Genomic DNA, 14,408 nt, shown 5'->3' with positions numbered 1-14,408 from the left:
GGTCTTAAAGCCCGCCCAGTCATTGCTCCTGAGATTCAAGGCCCCGATGCCCTAGTAATAGCAGCTTGAACGCTGTATCAATTTTCTACTGCTGCATAAGACATTACAAGACATTTAGTGGCTTAAATCAGCACACACTTATTATCCACAGCTTCCTTGGATTAGGAGTCTGGGCACCTGTTAGTTAGATCCTCTGCTTAGGGTCTCACTAGACTGAAACTGAGGTGTCGGCTGGGGATGGGATCTTCTCTAAGTCTCAGAATCCTCCTCCAACCTCATTTATGTGGTTGGCAGAATTCAGAGCCTTGTGGCTGTAGAACTAAGGTCCTTGTGTTCTTGTTGGCTCCCAGCTGGGGACCATGCTCAGCTCCGAGAGGCTGAGCCTCTAGCATACGGCACCTTCCCAGCATAGCACCTTACTTCTTGGCAGCCAGCAGGAGACTCTTCCTCCAGTTGGCTACAGTGGAGTCTGTGACAATGGTAACATGACCACTAGAATCACTGTTCCAACACCTTTGCCATATAATGCAACCTAATCAAGAGAAGGACTATCTCATTATATTGACAGGTCCTACCTGCACTGGAGGGGGAGGGGCAGTGCACATACACCATGGGGAGGGAATCTTGGGGCCACTGTGGAATTCTGCCTACCACAAATACTGAATTATTCAACACTGAACCAACATTCATTGAGTGTTTACTAAGAACCCAGCATTGTGCCACAACTGGGGATACAAAGCTGAACAAAGATAGATAAGGAAGTCCACAGATTATGGAGGAGACAAAATTCATTCTAAAACAAGTTACTACATTTGTAATAGTTGAATGCGGAAAGAACACAGAAAAGATAGTCAAGAAGGTGAGGTATAGATCAAAAGGTGTTTTTTAGACAGACAGTAAAGAAAAGGCATTTAAGGCAGAAAGCATGTTTATCTGTAAAGATGTAGAGATATTGGAAAGCCAGTTTGAGAGGCTTTGAGTGGTAGGTCTTGACTGGAATGGAGGAGTCCTGTGGAAGAGAGGCCCAAACAGAGGTCAAGGGCCAGACCAGGAAGGACACAGACTTAGGACTTCATTATGGGCAAGAACCACTGAAGGAATTTATGAAGGGATATTAATAAGTTAAGGTCACAGAGGCCAAGATATACCAAAAAAAAAGAAGTCCCTATAAAAATAAACATTTCAGCATAAACAAGCAGAATTGAAGAGCAAAATCTCATACAAATTGATAATAGAAAGACCAATATCCAAAAGAAAATGAGCAAGAGACAAGTAAAAGCAATTAATAGAGGAAATGAGGAAATGCAAAAGGCTGATGAACATAGGGAGAAGTGTTTAAGATCACTTGTGATTAAGAAATTGAAGATTAAAACAGTGAAATTTTGGCTATGAAATTATTAGGATAATGCCTATACAAAAAACATCTATACATACTTAAGACTATTGAAGGATAATTCACCAAAGATTAAGCAGGTATAGAGGTTTCACAGATAATTTTTGTTTCCTTCTTCATACTCTGTTTTCTAAATTTTCCCAAGAAACCTGTGTATGTTCTTAACATAATAACTAATATATTCATTTATTTTAATAAACAGAGCTTCTAATAAAAAACAGCAATTCCTGCCCAGCCAATTCACCTCCAGGGGCAAGCACTCTGAGCTCTTCCAGTTGATTCTTCTGGTATTTTCCTCCCTCTTTCTACATGATGTGCACACGTTGTTATCTCTGGACTGATCGATTTTAGCAATTACCTCCTGACTTCTTGTTAGTACAGCGTGCTAGATTCAGCTCTCTGACACTATCATCCTCTGCCCACTTTCTCCCCTTCTCTCCATACAGGTAAGTCATGACTCAAAAAAATTCAAATCAATAACATCTTAAAAATTGTTATGATTATGTAATAATTACATGCGTTGAGTTACTCTCTGAGCCAGTGTACTGTAGGTCCATGTCCTTTCTTGTACAAAGTTGTTTTTCCTAGAGTTAATAATTTAAAAATTGTCTCCCTTTTTGTTTGCATAGTTTTCTAGGTTCTTGTTGATGTTTCCTAAATTCTCCAACATTTCTCAGATGCTTATCAATAATTTTTTTTTTTAATGCTCAAGCAAATTAAATAATACGTCACTTCCACTTCCCTCTCTCTCCCATATCTCCCTTTCACACACCTCCCACCTTAGTCTTGTCTGGACTGGTTGTTCTCTGGGCTGTTGCTCAGCTGTGCCCTGGAATCTTCCTTTACTGCATCCCTTGTGTTGAATCTCTTCTTCCTGGATCATATATACTTTGCCAGTGTTCTACTGGAAAGCTTGGTACCATTTGTTTTTTCCTTTGTGACATTTTTTTCCTCTTCTTTGGAAGATTTTTGATTATCTCTGATAGTCTGCAATTTCATTATGACTTGGAATCGGTACTGGGGGGTCTCTTTAGTCTGGTGATATTCTTTGATTCTGCTAAATAGTCTTGCTTTGACTCTTTAATAGCTTCTACCCTGTTTCTCTTTGTCTTTCTGGAACTCCTCTATTAGTCGCCTGCAGTGGGGATTGGCATGTGGGTGGGGTCAAGTAGCTCCAGATACATAAAGAAAAGCAAGTGCAGAATCTAGGAACAAAACAGGACGTGACAGAAGTGGTTTATCCACAGATGAATACCTTGACAGTCAGGATTCATTGTAGGAAACAGAAACCTTTCTAGTTACTCTAATGGAAAGGTATTGAAGTGATGACATTGGAAGTGCCGGGTGGGTAGACACTAGAATGAACTTCCAGGATTAACTTCAAGAAAGAGAAGAACAAACTGGCCTATGGCAGGGGGTGGCCATCACTTCAGCCACAAAGAGGAGGGTGGGGAGTTGGAAGTCTCTCTGTGGACCTGTTCAGTACAATACGCTAACACAGTAGTGACTCAGGAATCAGAAGTCACGGATGTCACTATTGTGATGCCTTGTGACCCCACAGGGCTAGGGACGAGACCCCGGAGTGCTACTGCAGGCCAATCCGGCCTGTGCAACCATCCCTGCCCACTGTACGAGCTCGTGGCAGGACGACGGCCCTGCCTCACATCCCCTTTCAAATCGCATCAAGTGCATCTAATTGGCAGAACTTGTACTCAGAACCCCCACAGAACAAAAAAACAGAGAACACTGGAAAAGAGGACAAGGGCCGAGTCATCACAACCACCAGCATACATACACGCAGGGTGGTGCTGTGCATGCCAGCCATGGGATCTGCGACAGGGACGAGGGGCTGCTGCAGTGACAGCCTTGACTACAGGTGGTCAGGATTCATCATACAGAAAAACAGTAAGGTCTGACGTGAATTGGATTTTTTTTTTTTTTTTTTTTTTTTAGAGCAGAGAAGAGTGTTTCACTCATGTAATTTATACCTAGACTCATTCCAGCAAAGGACCGGAGGAAGAGAGAAAAGATATGTGTTTGTAAAGAAAGGCAGGGGGCATTCTAGTCAGTATTAACCTATCTGTATAAAATTAGGAAATAAAAAGATTGCTCTGCCCAGTTGAAACATTTAGTATGTAGGTATGCACAAATGGTAGAGGGTCATGTAATCAAGGGTTTGGATTTGATATGGGACAATTCGCTCAGAAGTTCTGACATTTCTAACCAGCAAGAAAATGAGAGGATGTTCTCAAAATGAAATCTGTGTAAGCTTTTTTGAAAAAACAAGGGATCCACCTGAGTCATTGACTGAGGGATGAGACAAAATATGAAATCTTCTGATAAACCAAAGAATCCAAACTTTATGAATATCTAAAGTTGAAGATGTCAACTTGAATACAGTGACCTCCTATGCTAGGAAATATACAATGTTTTAAGCTAATGGTTACAGGGGCGCCTGCGTGACTCCGTCGGTTAAGAGTCAGCCTTCCGCTCAGGTCATGATCTCAAGTTCCTGGGATTGAGCCCCGCATTGGGCTCCCTGCTCAACGGAGAGTCTGCCTCTCCATCTGCCCCTCCCCCCACTCGTGCTCTCTCTCTCTCTCTCTCTCTAATAAATAAAATCTTAAAAAAAAAAAAAGATAAAGGTTACAGTCCAGTCTATAACATCTCAGTTTATAAATTCATATTTTTCTAAAGGGGCTACAGACAACCCTGCAAAGACATTTCCCTAGTTTTCTCCCTTGCATGTTTTCAGCTTCCAATATTCTCTTAATAAGTTGCTTCTAAAAGTTCCTTTGAGGGTTCCTGGGTGGCTCAGTTGGTTAAGCGACTGCCTTCGGCTCAGGTCATGATCCTGGAGTCCCTGGATCGAGTCCCGCATCGGGCACCCTGCTCAGCAGGGAGTCTGCTTCTCCCTCTGACCCTCCTCCCTCTCATGCTCTCTCTTTCATTCTCTCTCTCTCAAATAAATAAATAAAATCTTAAAAAAAAAAGTTCCTTTGATTTTCATCTCCTTCTCACACCTGCATCAACAAAAAACTCCCTTCTCAATCTGTCCATGATTCCTTTTTACTAGCAACAGCTAGTAAAACTCCTAATTAGGAGTACTTGCAGTTTCAAGGCTTTAAACAAGATTCCACTTGCCACGACCAAGTTAGAAAAGCAGGGCCTAAATATAACTAGACTGTATTTTAAATGAATATGGGCTGTTCCTGAATTTTAAGCAACTTTCACATAACTAATGTTCATATTCATTAACCAAGGCTATGTAAGTGGCGTAAAAAGAAATTATAGGCTCAGATGTCCAATCTTTATAGAAGCATTCTTCAAATGAGCAGGAATAGACATTTAATGTGTTTTAGGGTTCACTCAAACCTTATTTTTTAAAGGTCTACATTATATTTTACTTTCACAATTTGATGCCCCAGTAAAGCTGATTCTCAACTAGTTTTCTCAGATGATAGTGATTGACAAGTAACATCTGCACAAAATCTGTTGAACACCATCTCTACATCTGGTAAGTTCCCTAGTGTGGAGCCCCCCAAAGCCACACAGAATTCGGTGACAGGACATGTCCTATCCTCCACTAGGGTACACAGACATCTGACTTTAGTGTCCACCCACAGAGGACAATGATGCAGAAATAGGTTAGATGGGGGGGGGGGGGGGGGGAAGCTACCAAGTCTTTGTTTTGTCAGCGTGGTTGGCGGCAGCCTCCGGGGCTCGGGTGGCTACAGCGGTGGCTGTGACCATCCAGTGGTCAGCGGGTTCTTGCCTGGAAGAGGTGTAGCCGACTAGAATTTCAGGTACCAGCTCCTTTCTCCAGCCAGCGCTGTTGTGTGGTTCTGAAACTTGGTCTTGGAGGCTCAGCCAGTTCTGCTTGCCCTGCATTTAGTACCCTCCTTTTACTTAATCGGCTCAGCAGTTCTTAAAGTTTGTGGTCCAAGGACTCTGGGGGTCCCCAAGGCCTTTTCAGGGGATCTGTGAGATCCTCCATTTTCTAACTTTGGATCTGTGTGAAGCCAGCTTTTTTCTTCGATACACCTCAATCAAAGCAGTATCATGGGTGCTCGCTTCGGCAGCACATATACTAAAATTAGAATGATACAGAGATTAGCATGGCCCCTGCGCAAGGATGACACGCAAATTCGTGAAGCGTTCCATATTTAAAAAAAAAAAAAAGCAGTATCATGGGGTGCCTGGTGGCTCAGTCAGTTAAGCGTCTGCCTTCGGCTCAGGTCATGATCCCAGGGTCCTGGGATCAAGCCCTATGTCGGGCTCCCTGCTCAGCGGGAAGCCTGCTTCTCCCTCTCCCTCTGCCACTCCCCCTGCTTGTGCTCGCTCACTCTCTCTCTCAAGTGATTACATAAAATCTTAAAAAAAAAAAAACAGCATCACAACAGATTGAATGCAGAAAAGGATATGAGAATACAGCTGCCTTCTATTAAGTTAGACATAAAAGAGGATTACAAAAATTTGAAACAATATGACTCTTAATTTTTGTTTTAGAAAAATTAGTTATTTTTCCAAAAAATGCTATTTTATGTTAACATATAATGGGTTTGTTATGGGGTTATTTTATTATTTTATTTTTAAGATTTTATTTTTAAGTAATCTCTACACCCCAGGTGGGGCTCAAACTCATGATCCTGAAATCAACAGCTGCATGCTCTACTGAGTCAGCCAGGTGCCCCAATTATGGGATTATTTTAAAATTAATTAAATATTGCTCGGTTTTCATTCCTAACATGGTAAATATCAATAGATATGACACACGTAAACACAAGTTCTTTGGGGTCCTAAACAACTAAGGGACCTCCAAAGAGTTCTAGAGTATAAAAGGGCCTTAAGACCAAAGAGTGCTGAAACAGAGTAGATTCTGTTACTTTATCTAAGAAGGTAACCTCTAATAATAGGTTGAATATTAGAGGTTACCTTGAATATTAGAGGTTACCTTTTTAATTTTCCATCCAGATTTGGGTGATCACGAGAGAAGTTGGTTTAGACAGAATACACAGTATTGCCCCCACTGAGGAGAAAAGGAGGGAGATGCAAAAGCAGCATATGTTGGAACCAAGGCCAGAGTCAATGGGAGGGTCAGGAAAGCGGTGTCTATGACTGAAAGATCTCAAGGAGGAAGACTTAGAACAAAGTCCCCAGGGGACACAGAACCAAAACCAAATACTTAATGATGATAAATATTTCTTAATATTCACATATCCCTTCCTATGCATGGATCATTCAATATTCTTTATAATTCATTCATAACAGCCAGTCCTGGTTTAGGAGGTCAGAGGCAGCTTCAGTTCCAGCACCTGTGCAAAGGGATGCCCGCCAAAAACATTCTTCTGGAGCCAGGAATGGCTTGAGGAAGCTTTACCTGTCCAGGAATCTTAATTACATCACTCTGTTCACTCCCCACCTTCCTGGTCAGTGTCTAGGTCAATGTCTGATATATGGCAAGGTCAGAGCACAACTGATCACAGAATGAATATTTGACTTGATCCATATCTCACAGAATCAGTTTAAATTTAAAAAGGTGAACACTTAGATCTCTCAAGAGTCATCTAGGAATAAAAATCCAGAAAGTGATAGCCTCATCAAACGTAGGAAGTTCCCTTTGGTTTGGCTGGGGTGAAGTACAGTCACTTGCAATGCATTTAGTCTTCAGTCAGTTATCATTTGGAATTGTTCTCATGTGTAAATCAAATCCATCAGACTTTATGACAGGATGGCAAGGGCTCTGCTTCATTCATCACCAAATACACAGAGACTAGCAGAATATCTGAACAATCACTGATTAAATAGAATCAACTGAATGCAGGAATGAACTCAGGCATTCTTCATTTTACTTCATAATTGATCAATCAATATTGGTTAACAGTCCACTGCCTTGGGGCGCTTGGGTGGCTCAGTCAGTTAAGCATCTGCCTTCGGCTCAGGTCATGATCTCAGGGTCCCAGGATCAGCCCCGCGGCGGGCTTCCTGCTCAGCAGGGAGTCTGCTTCTCCCTCTCCCTCTGCCTGCTACTCCCCCTGCTTGTGCTCTCCATCTCTCTGTCAAATAAATAAATAAAATCTTTTAAAAAGTCCACTGCCATTCTTATCGCACTTGTAAAAATTACTGGCTGTTCCGAAAGTATCATTAAAATTGCTGATACATCATTAACAATTACTGTTACTAAGTTTGTTCATTGTAAGCCATACTATTCATCCAATGAACATTTGTTATTTATGTGCAGAATATGGCTTTCAGCTGGCTCTTCAAGTTTAGTAATAGGTAACAGTAGATTTTGACTCATAGTAGGTCACAGCAACTGACATCACAATAAGAAAAACGCTGGACATAATTCAATTCTACCAAAACACCTAAAATGTACAAGCTTCCACGGTACGAGCCTTCTGTATAAATGTACAACCTATAATTTCCCAGAATCCCCAAGCAATGTAAAATTTAAATGGTTAGACTATGTTGTACTAGAAAAAGCCACAAGCTTTGTGGCATTTTCTAAAAACCTGTCTGTAAGTTGTTCTTTTATAGGCTGTTCTTTTAAAACTATACACGTTAGTTTGGGTTCTCTGAGAAACAAATGATAAAATGGGATTAAATGTGATTTACTGGGGAAACGTTTTGAATCATGAAGGGGACAAGTAGGCAGAGTCTGACACCTATGAAGGGAGAGAGAAGGAGAGGAGGACTGGGTAGGAAGAGTCTCAGACAGCAGTACAGTCCGAGGAAAGTACTGGGCAGGCTAATGGGGAGTCCCTGAGCCAATGTCATCCATGAGGGGAGAGGGCCAACATACTCTTTCATTGGCTGGGAACAGCCTGGAGGAAGTGTAGCCTCAGCAGGAACACAGGGGTGGATCCCATGGGGCAGCAGCTGCAGTTCTCAGTCAACTCTGCTTCCCACAGGACGAGATGTGAGTGACGCAGTTCCAGTGCTACATCTTTTGAAAGTCTTCAGGTTTTTTTGTTAATGTTTGATGGACATAAAGACCATAAATGTTTTCATGCCACCAAACTGTACCTATGTATTTGACGGCTGTCATGGAACATGTTACTATTAACAGAGGTTAAGGATTCTATTATCTTAATACAACACTTTGTTACATATTTTATATTCATTTTTGAAGTATCTAAGTTATCTCTCCTGTATCACATACCACAAACAGAGGCAAAACTATACAAAATAATTTGACATAGTACTTCTGGAATGTTAACCTAATAAAAACTTACACTAATGTGGGCTAATTGAAGGACGACTAAATTACAGAATTTTTTTTTTTTTTTTTTTTTAGGTTTTATTTATTTATTTGACACAGAGAGAGAGAGACAGCTAGAGAGGGAACACAAGCAGGGGGAGCGGGAGAGGGAAAAGCAGGCCTCCTGCAGAGCAGGGAGCCCGATGCGGGGCCCAGTCCCAGGACCCTGGGATCATGACCTGAGCCAAAGGCAGACGCTTAACTGACTGAGCCACCCAGGTGCCCCTACAGAATTTTTTTTTTTCTTTTAAACTTTTTTTTTTTTTTTAATTTTATTTATTTATTTGACAGAGAGAGACATAGTGAGAGCAGGAACACAAGCAGGGGGAGTGGGAGAGGGAGAAGCAGGCCTCCTGCAGAGCAGGGAGCCCGACATGGGGCTCGATCCCAGGACCCTGGGATCATGACCTGAGCCGAAGGCAGACGCTTAACGACTGAGCCACCCAGGCGCCCCCCTACAGAATATTTTTAAAGGAATGTGGTTATTACTCAATGGCATACACAGTAACAGCCATTAGAAGAACAAATGTTGACTGAGAGAGAACCAATACCAAGACTGAATGACAAGGCCCAATTACTACACTACTTAGTTTCTGAGGAGAATACACTTTTAAGAAAGTTTATTCTCTTGTATAAATCTCCTATAATCTTCTCAAATAATATTGCTCTTGTAAGTCATATCACAGCATTATTAGCTCCCTGCATTGTCTTCTACAGACCCTGCAAACCCTTTCTTCCTAAGTAATTTAAGTGTAGCCTGGGGGCTGAAGGTCCAATCTCTGGGACTGAGTAAGGCCAGAGGACAGCATAGGTTGCCTTAGGCGAGCCCAGCAGTCTCCATTCTTCCTTCATTCCACATCTGTAAACTGGACATGCCTTTTCCTGACCCAGTTATCCAAAGGCCACAATATAAGAGCTTCTGAGTCATCAAAACTAAGCTGGCCCATTTCATCCCCTGCTTTCCTCATATTGACCCTCTGTATCTAAATTTCATGTTTAACAATCTAGTATATATTTCAGCTCAGTTAATCCATACAAAAAATCACTAATTTTCCAACTAATGATTTTTTAACATTATATTCATATAAAACAATTTCAGTTCAAGTATTTCAAACTTGGTTTCTTAATATTTCTCCACAGAAAGCCTAGAGCCTTGGAAAAATACATTTAAGATCGAAGGATAGCTAACACTTACACTGAGAGCCATGTGCTATGCACTGTTCCAAGTAGTTTACATGTACTTACTCACTTAAATATCTTCTCACTACCTGATAGGGTAAAACTAGCATTAACTCCAATTTATGCATGAAGATAACTGAGATGTAGAGAAGTTAAATAACTTATCCAAGATCACATGGCTAATAAGTAGCAGAGGCAGGATTTGAACCCAAGTAAACTGGCTCTGGAGTTAGATTTTCTGTTGTTTCTGTGGCCTTATCAAACTATAATGTGTTACTTAACTCACATTTAAAATTCACTATTACCTAGCATGCAGCAATAAAAATCATTAAAACTTGTTTTATTTACATTTGCATTTTATAAGCAGCTGATTAACATAAACTGAAATGTGATGAAATGAGTTTGCAGCTCTAATCACCATTTATATACTCCAATATATTTAAATTAAATTAATGTGCTAATGTACAACTATTTCCCCTTAATTTATAGCAGCATATTTTCTTTCAAGGCATTATTTATGTTTTTAAACACATTACAGAAATTAAATGACTTAAAAGATATACAGAAAGAAAAAACTGGAAATAAATTCAGATGTACATATTCAGAAAAAGATACTGAAGTTAATAATATGTGTCTTAAAAATCAATACAGCGTCCTTTTCGTTCCCAATCTCCGTATCGGGTAGGTTCTGGGCCTCTAGGTCCACCTTTTTCTTTGGTAACAGGATTAATATCATCTGGAAATTCTAAAGAAAGACAGAAGATGCAAAAACAGTAGTCAATAGAGACAAGAGAGGCATTATGGCCAATTCTGAAGACAGGGTTACAGTAGATACCACTGACTAGGTTATTACTACGCAGCCTTTTAAATGAACTGTAAATGTGGTTCTTTTTCCCAAGTTTGAGAAATCACGTCAGGATACAATTGTCATATTCAATGAACTTTATTACCTACATTAATTACTTAGAATTCTTGGAATGTTCTCAGGCCCCAATGTGGGAGTTAGCTGCATATATGCTGATGGATTGTAAGAGAAGGAAAGGAATGCAGGGAATACAGAGTACAAATCCATAAGGTTTGAAAGGTCTTTAAACAAGATTACTTTGGCTCAATTTCTCAGTTTTCTTATCAGTAAAATGGGTACAACAATCGTACCTGATTTAGTCTGTTGAGAATTAAACGAAGAAATGCATGTAAAGGATCTAGCTCAGTGCTGGGTACATAAGAATGATCAATTAATTTTAGCTAGGAGGACTCTTGCCCTTCATCATAGGGTTTTGGCTTCAGTAAATGGTTAGCTGATACTGCCATTTATGGACACAACAGATGTTACTATTCATACTGTGTGTTCATAATAAGACCATCCATCTTGAGTCAGGCCCACTTTTGAGCGCTTTATTCATAGTAACTCGTTTTGTCCTCATGATAATCCTATGGGACAAGAACAGCTATTGTCTCCATGTTATAGATGGGGAAAATGAGGCACAAAGGCGCTCCTGGTTACACCGCTACTACTGTGGTAAAACTGAGTTTGAATTCAGACATTCTGGTTGCAGTCTTATACTTAGCCCATAAACTACTGCTCTGTATATGGGAAGAGCAGGAGAGGAATCAGCTATTAGAAGGAAGCCCAATTCTTAAGCTGTGTCTCTTTAGAAAGCTAAATGAACATCACCAAAATCATGTAGTCCCTCCCTAGGAAAAAGAAAATAGAGAATTTACCTTGAAAAATTTCAAATATTTATCCATTTTTAAAATTCTTTCTCTACTGTGAATAAACTCTTCCCCACTTACCATTCTGTTTTCTAAAGAACTCCATCCTTGGACTTCCTCTGAAAGCCTCTAAGGGAAGCTCTTCTGTCTCCCCTATTTCTGGGACTCACTGAGTCTTGGTCAACTTGGGCCACCATAACAAACTACCACAGACTGAGTGCCTTCAACAATAGAAATTAACTTTCTTACACTTCTAGAGGCCACGAGTCTGAGATCAGGATGCCAGCATGGCTGGGTTCTGGTGAAGACTCTCTTCCTGGCTTGCAGATGGCCCCTTCTCACTGTGTCCTCACAAGGCAGGGAGAGAAAGATTAGCTAGCTCTCTAGTGTCACTTAATGAAGGCACTAATTCCATCACGGGGCCCCAGTCTCATGACCTCATTTAAACCTAATTATCTCTCAAAGGCCCCATCTCCAAATACCACCACTTTGGGGGTTAGGGCTTCAAATATGGATTTCAGGGAGACACAATTCAGTCCACAGCACTAGGGAAGAAAAGGTCAAGACATCCCTGTGCCTCACTCCTACTTCCAGCTTCTCATTCTCCCACCAAATCTCTATAGCCTTACCTCTTTTGAATTCCACATCATTCACTTGTCCAATGCTTTTCTCCAGTCTGGTAATCAAGACTCTTCTATCTTCTTGGATAGAATCACTACTTGGTTCACAGCTTCACCTCTCCCCATTATCCTTCCTATGAACACCCACATTAGTAACCTCACATACCGAGGACACAGAGGACCTTGGTCCTCTTTCCTAGTGGTCTTCACATCCACTTGTGACATCTGCTTCGATTTCATTATCTCCTGAATATATTCCTTCTCTAAGTCCCACACTCTTGAGCTTTCTTCTTTCTGACTGCAACCTTCTATGGAGGCTTTTCCCTCATGTTTCTTTAACCTAATTCTCACCCTCATTATAACCTGCAGTTTTCTGAAACTTTTTACTCATGCTAGTGCCACCCTGAGTTATGCTGAGTCACATTCTAGACTAATAATGTAAGAGTTTTCTAACTCTTCTGTTTTCTGACTCTCATGATTTCAGCCTAATCTGCACAGAAGGATGAATTAATCTTTCTAAAACAGAATCCCTCCTCCACATTACATTAAGTGAAAGAAGCCAGACACCAGACACAAAAGACTATGTACTGTATGATTTCATTTATATAAAATCCTAGGAAAGGCAAAATTATAGTGACAGAGAACAGATTCATCGTTGCTAGGGGTTGGGGAAATGAGACTAATTATAGAGGCACTAGGGGCTCCTTGTGGGATGGAACTGTTGTATACTTTGTGTTGGTTACATGACTATAAACATTGTTAAAATTCATCGAACTGTTTACTTAAAATGGGTGAATTTTATTATATGCAGATTATACTATAGTAAAGCCGATTAAAATAATCTCCATTCAAAAGCATTCAGAGCTTTCCTCACTGTCTACTGAGAAAGCCCATATGCTATAATCTGATCCTTCAGGCCCTCCCAGATTTGAGCCATATCTACCTCTCTGGCTTTAGATTCTATTAATGCACTATGTACACTCTATGCTGCAGCCAAACAGGCCCATTGGCCATGTCTCACAGGTATCATGTTCCCTAGCCTCTTTCTCTCTGACCACACCTTTCTCTTTTTTGAAACATCTTCACACCATGCCTTTTTTTTTTTTTTTTTTAAGATTTATTTATTTATTTGACAGAGACAGCTAGAGAGGGAACACAAGCGGGGGAGCAGGAGAGGGAGAAGCAGGCCTCCTGCAGAGCAGTGAGCCTGACGCGGGTCAGGATCATGACCTGAGCCAAAGGCAGACGCTTAACGACTGAGCCACCCAGGCGCCCCTCTCCCCACCATTCCTTAACTACTTATGATTTTATTGTGTCTTTAAACCCCAGCTCAAATGTTATCTCTTTTCTCTATTTTTCTTCTGAACTTTTTTTGCGTATCTCTTATGCCAGTTATCACACAACATCCTATTCACAGTTTTGTTTTTTTTTTTAATTTTATTTATTTGACAGAGAGAAAGAGAGTGCTCACAAACAGGGGGAGTGGCAGGGTAGAGGGAGAGGGAGAAGCAGACTCCCTGCTGAGCAGGGAGCCCGACCCGGGGCTTGATCCCAGGACCCTGGGATCATGACCTGAGCCGAAGGCAGACGCTTAACCGACTGAGCCACCCACGTGCCCCTTCAGTTATTTTTATATCTCATTTTCCTTATTCATCCTTGCATCAAACAGAGTGCTCAGCTGCAAACAATCTTCCTTTATTATCTTTTTTTTTTTTTAAAGATTTTATTTATTTATTTGAGAGAGAGAGAATGAGAGAGAGCACATGAGAGGGGTTAGGGTCAGAGGGAGAAGTAGACTCCCTGCCGAGCAGTGAGCCCAATGCGGGACTCGATCCAGGGACTCCAGGATCATGACCTGAGCCGAAGGCAGTCGCTTAACCAACTGAGCCACCCAGGCGCCCTTCCTTTATTATCTTAATAATGAAGTCTACTCTCTGCAAAGGGACAACCTATACACTTTTCTTAGAATGACATATGTACCAGAGGCAGGGAGACAAGCCTAGAAGGAAGGAAACAAGGAAGACAGACCAACAGAACCATAGATGCTTGAATTTGGGCTTTATTGGTAGGATGGATAAGAGGAGATGAGTTGACAAATGTTAAGGAGGTGGTATCAACAATGGCCAATGAGCTCTCTTCACTAGGAGCCAGGACACAGGAAGAAACAGGAGTGAAGAACTATCCCCAGATTTCTGAACCTCTGCTTTTGGGCAGAGGTAGAAGAGCTTAAAAAAAACAG

General features: G+C 41.0%; 1 protein-coding gene and 1 non-coding gene across 2 annotated transcripts in view; one reads left to right on the top strand and one right to left on the bottom strand.

The window, feature by feature from the left end:
* Positions 1-5,459: 5,459 nt before the first annotated feature.
* Positions 5,460-5,563, top strand: LOC118001664. Its single transcript, XR_004676773.1, has one exon. It is a non-coding gene; the product is annotated as a U6 spliceosomal RNA (small nuclear RNA).
* A 3,501-nt stretch (positions 5,564-9,064) lies between these two features.
* SDHAF4 (succinate dehydrogenase complex assembly factor 4) overlaps positions 9,065-14,408 on the bottom strand; it is a 24,080-nt gene continuing 18,736 nt past the window's right edge. The window contains exon 3 of the mRNA XM_034990521.1: positions 9,065-10,581. Within this exon, the coding sequence (XP_034846412.1) occupies positions 10,472-10,581 (110 nt within the window). The 3' untranslated portion in view covers positions 9,065-10,471. The remainder of the gene's footprint in view (positions 10,582-14,408) is intronic.

The sequence above is a fragment of the Mirounga leonina genome, unplaced genomic scaffold (assembly GCF_011800145.1).
Source record: "Mirounga leonina isolate KUSES-001 unplaced genomic scaffold, KU_Mleo_1.0 Mir_53, whole genome shotgun sequence".
Classification (NCBI taxonomy): Eukaryota; Metazoa; Chordata; class Mammalia; order Carnivora; family Phocidae; genus Mirounga; species Mirounga leonina.
Note: the sequence above shows the minus strand (reverse complement) of the source record. Positions and strands in the feature narration are given on the sequence as shown.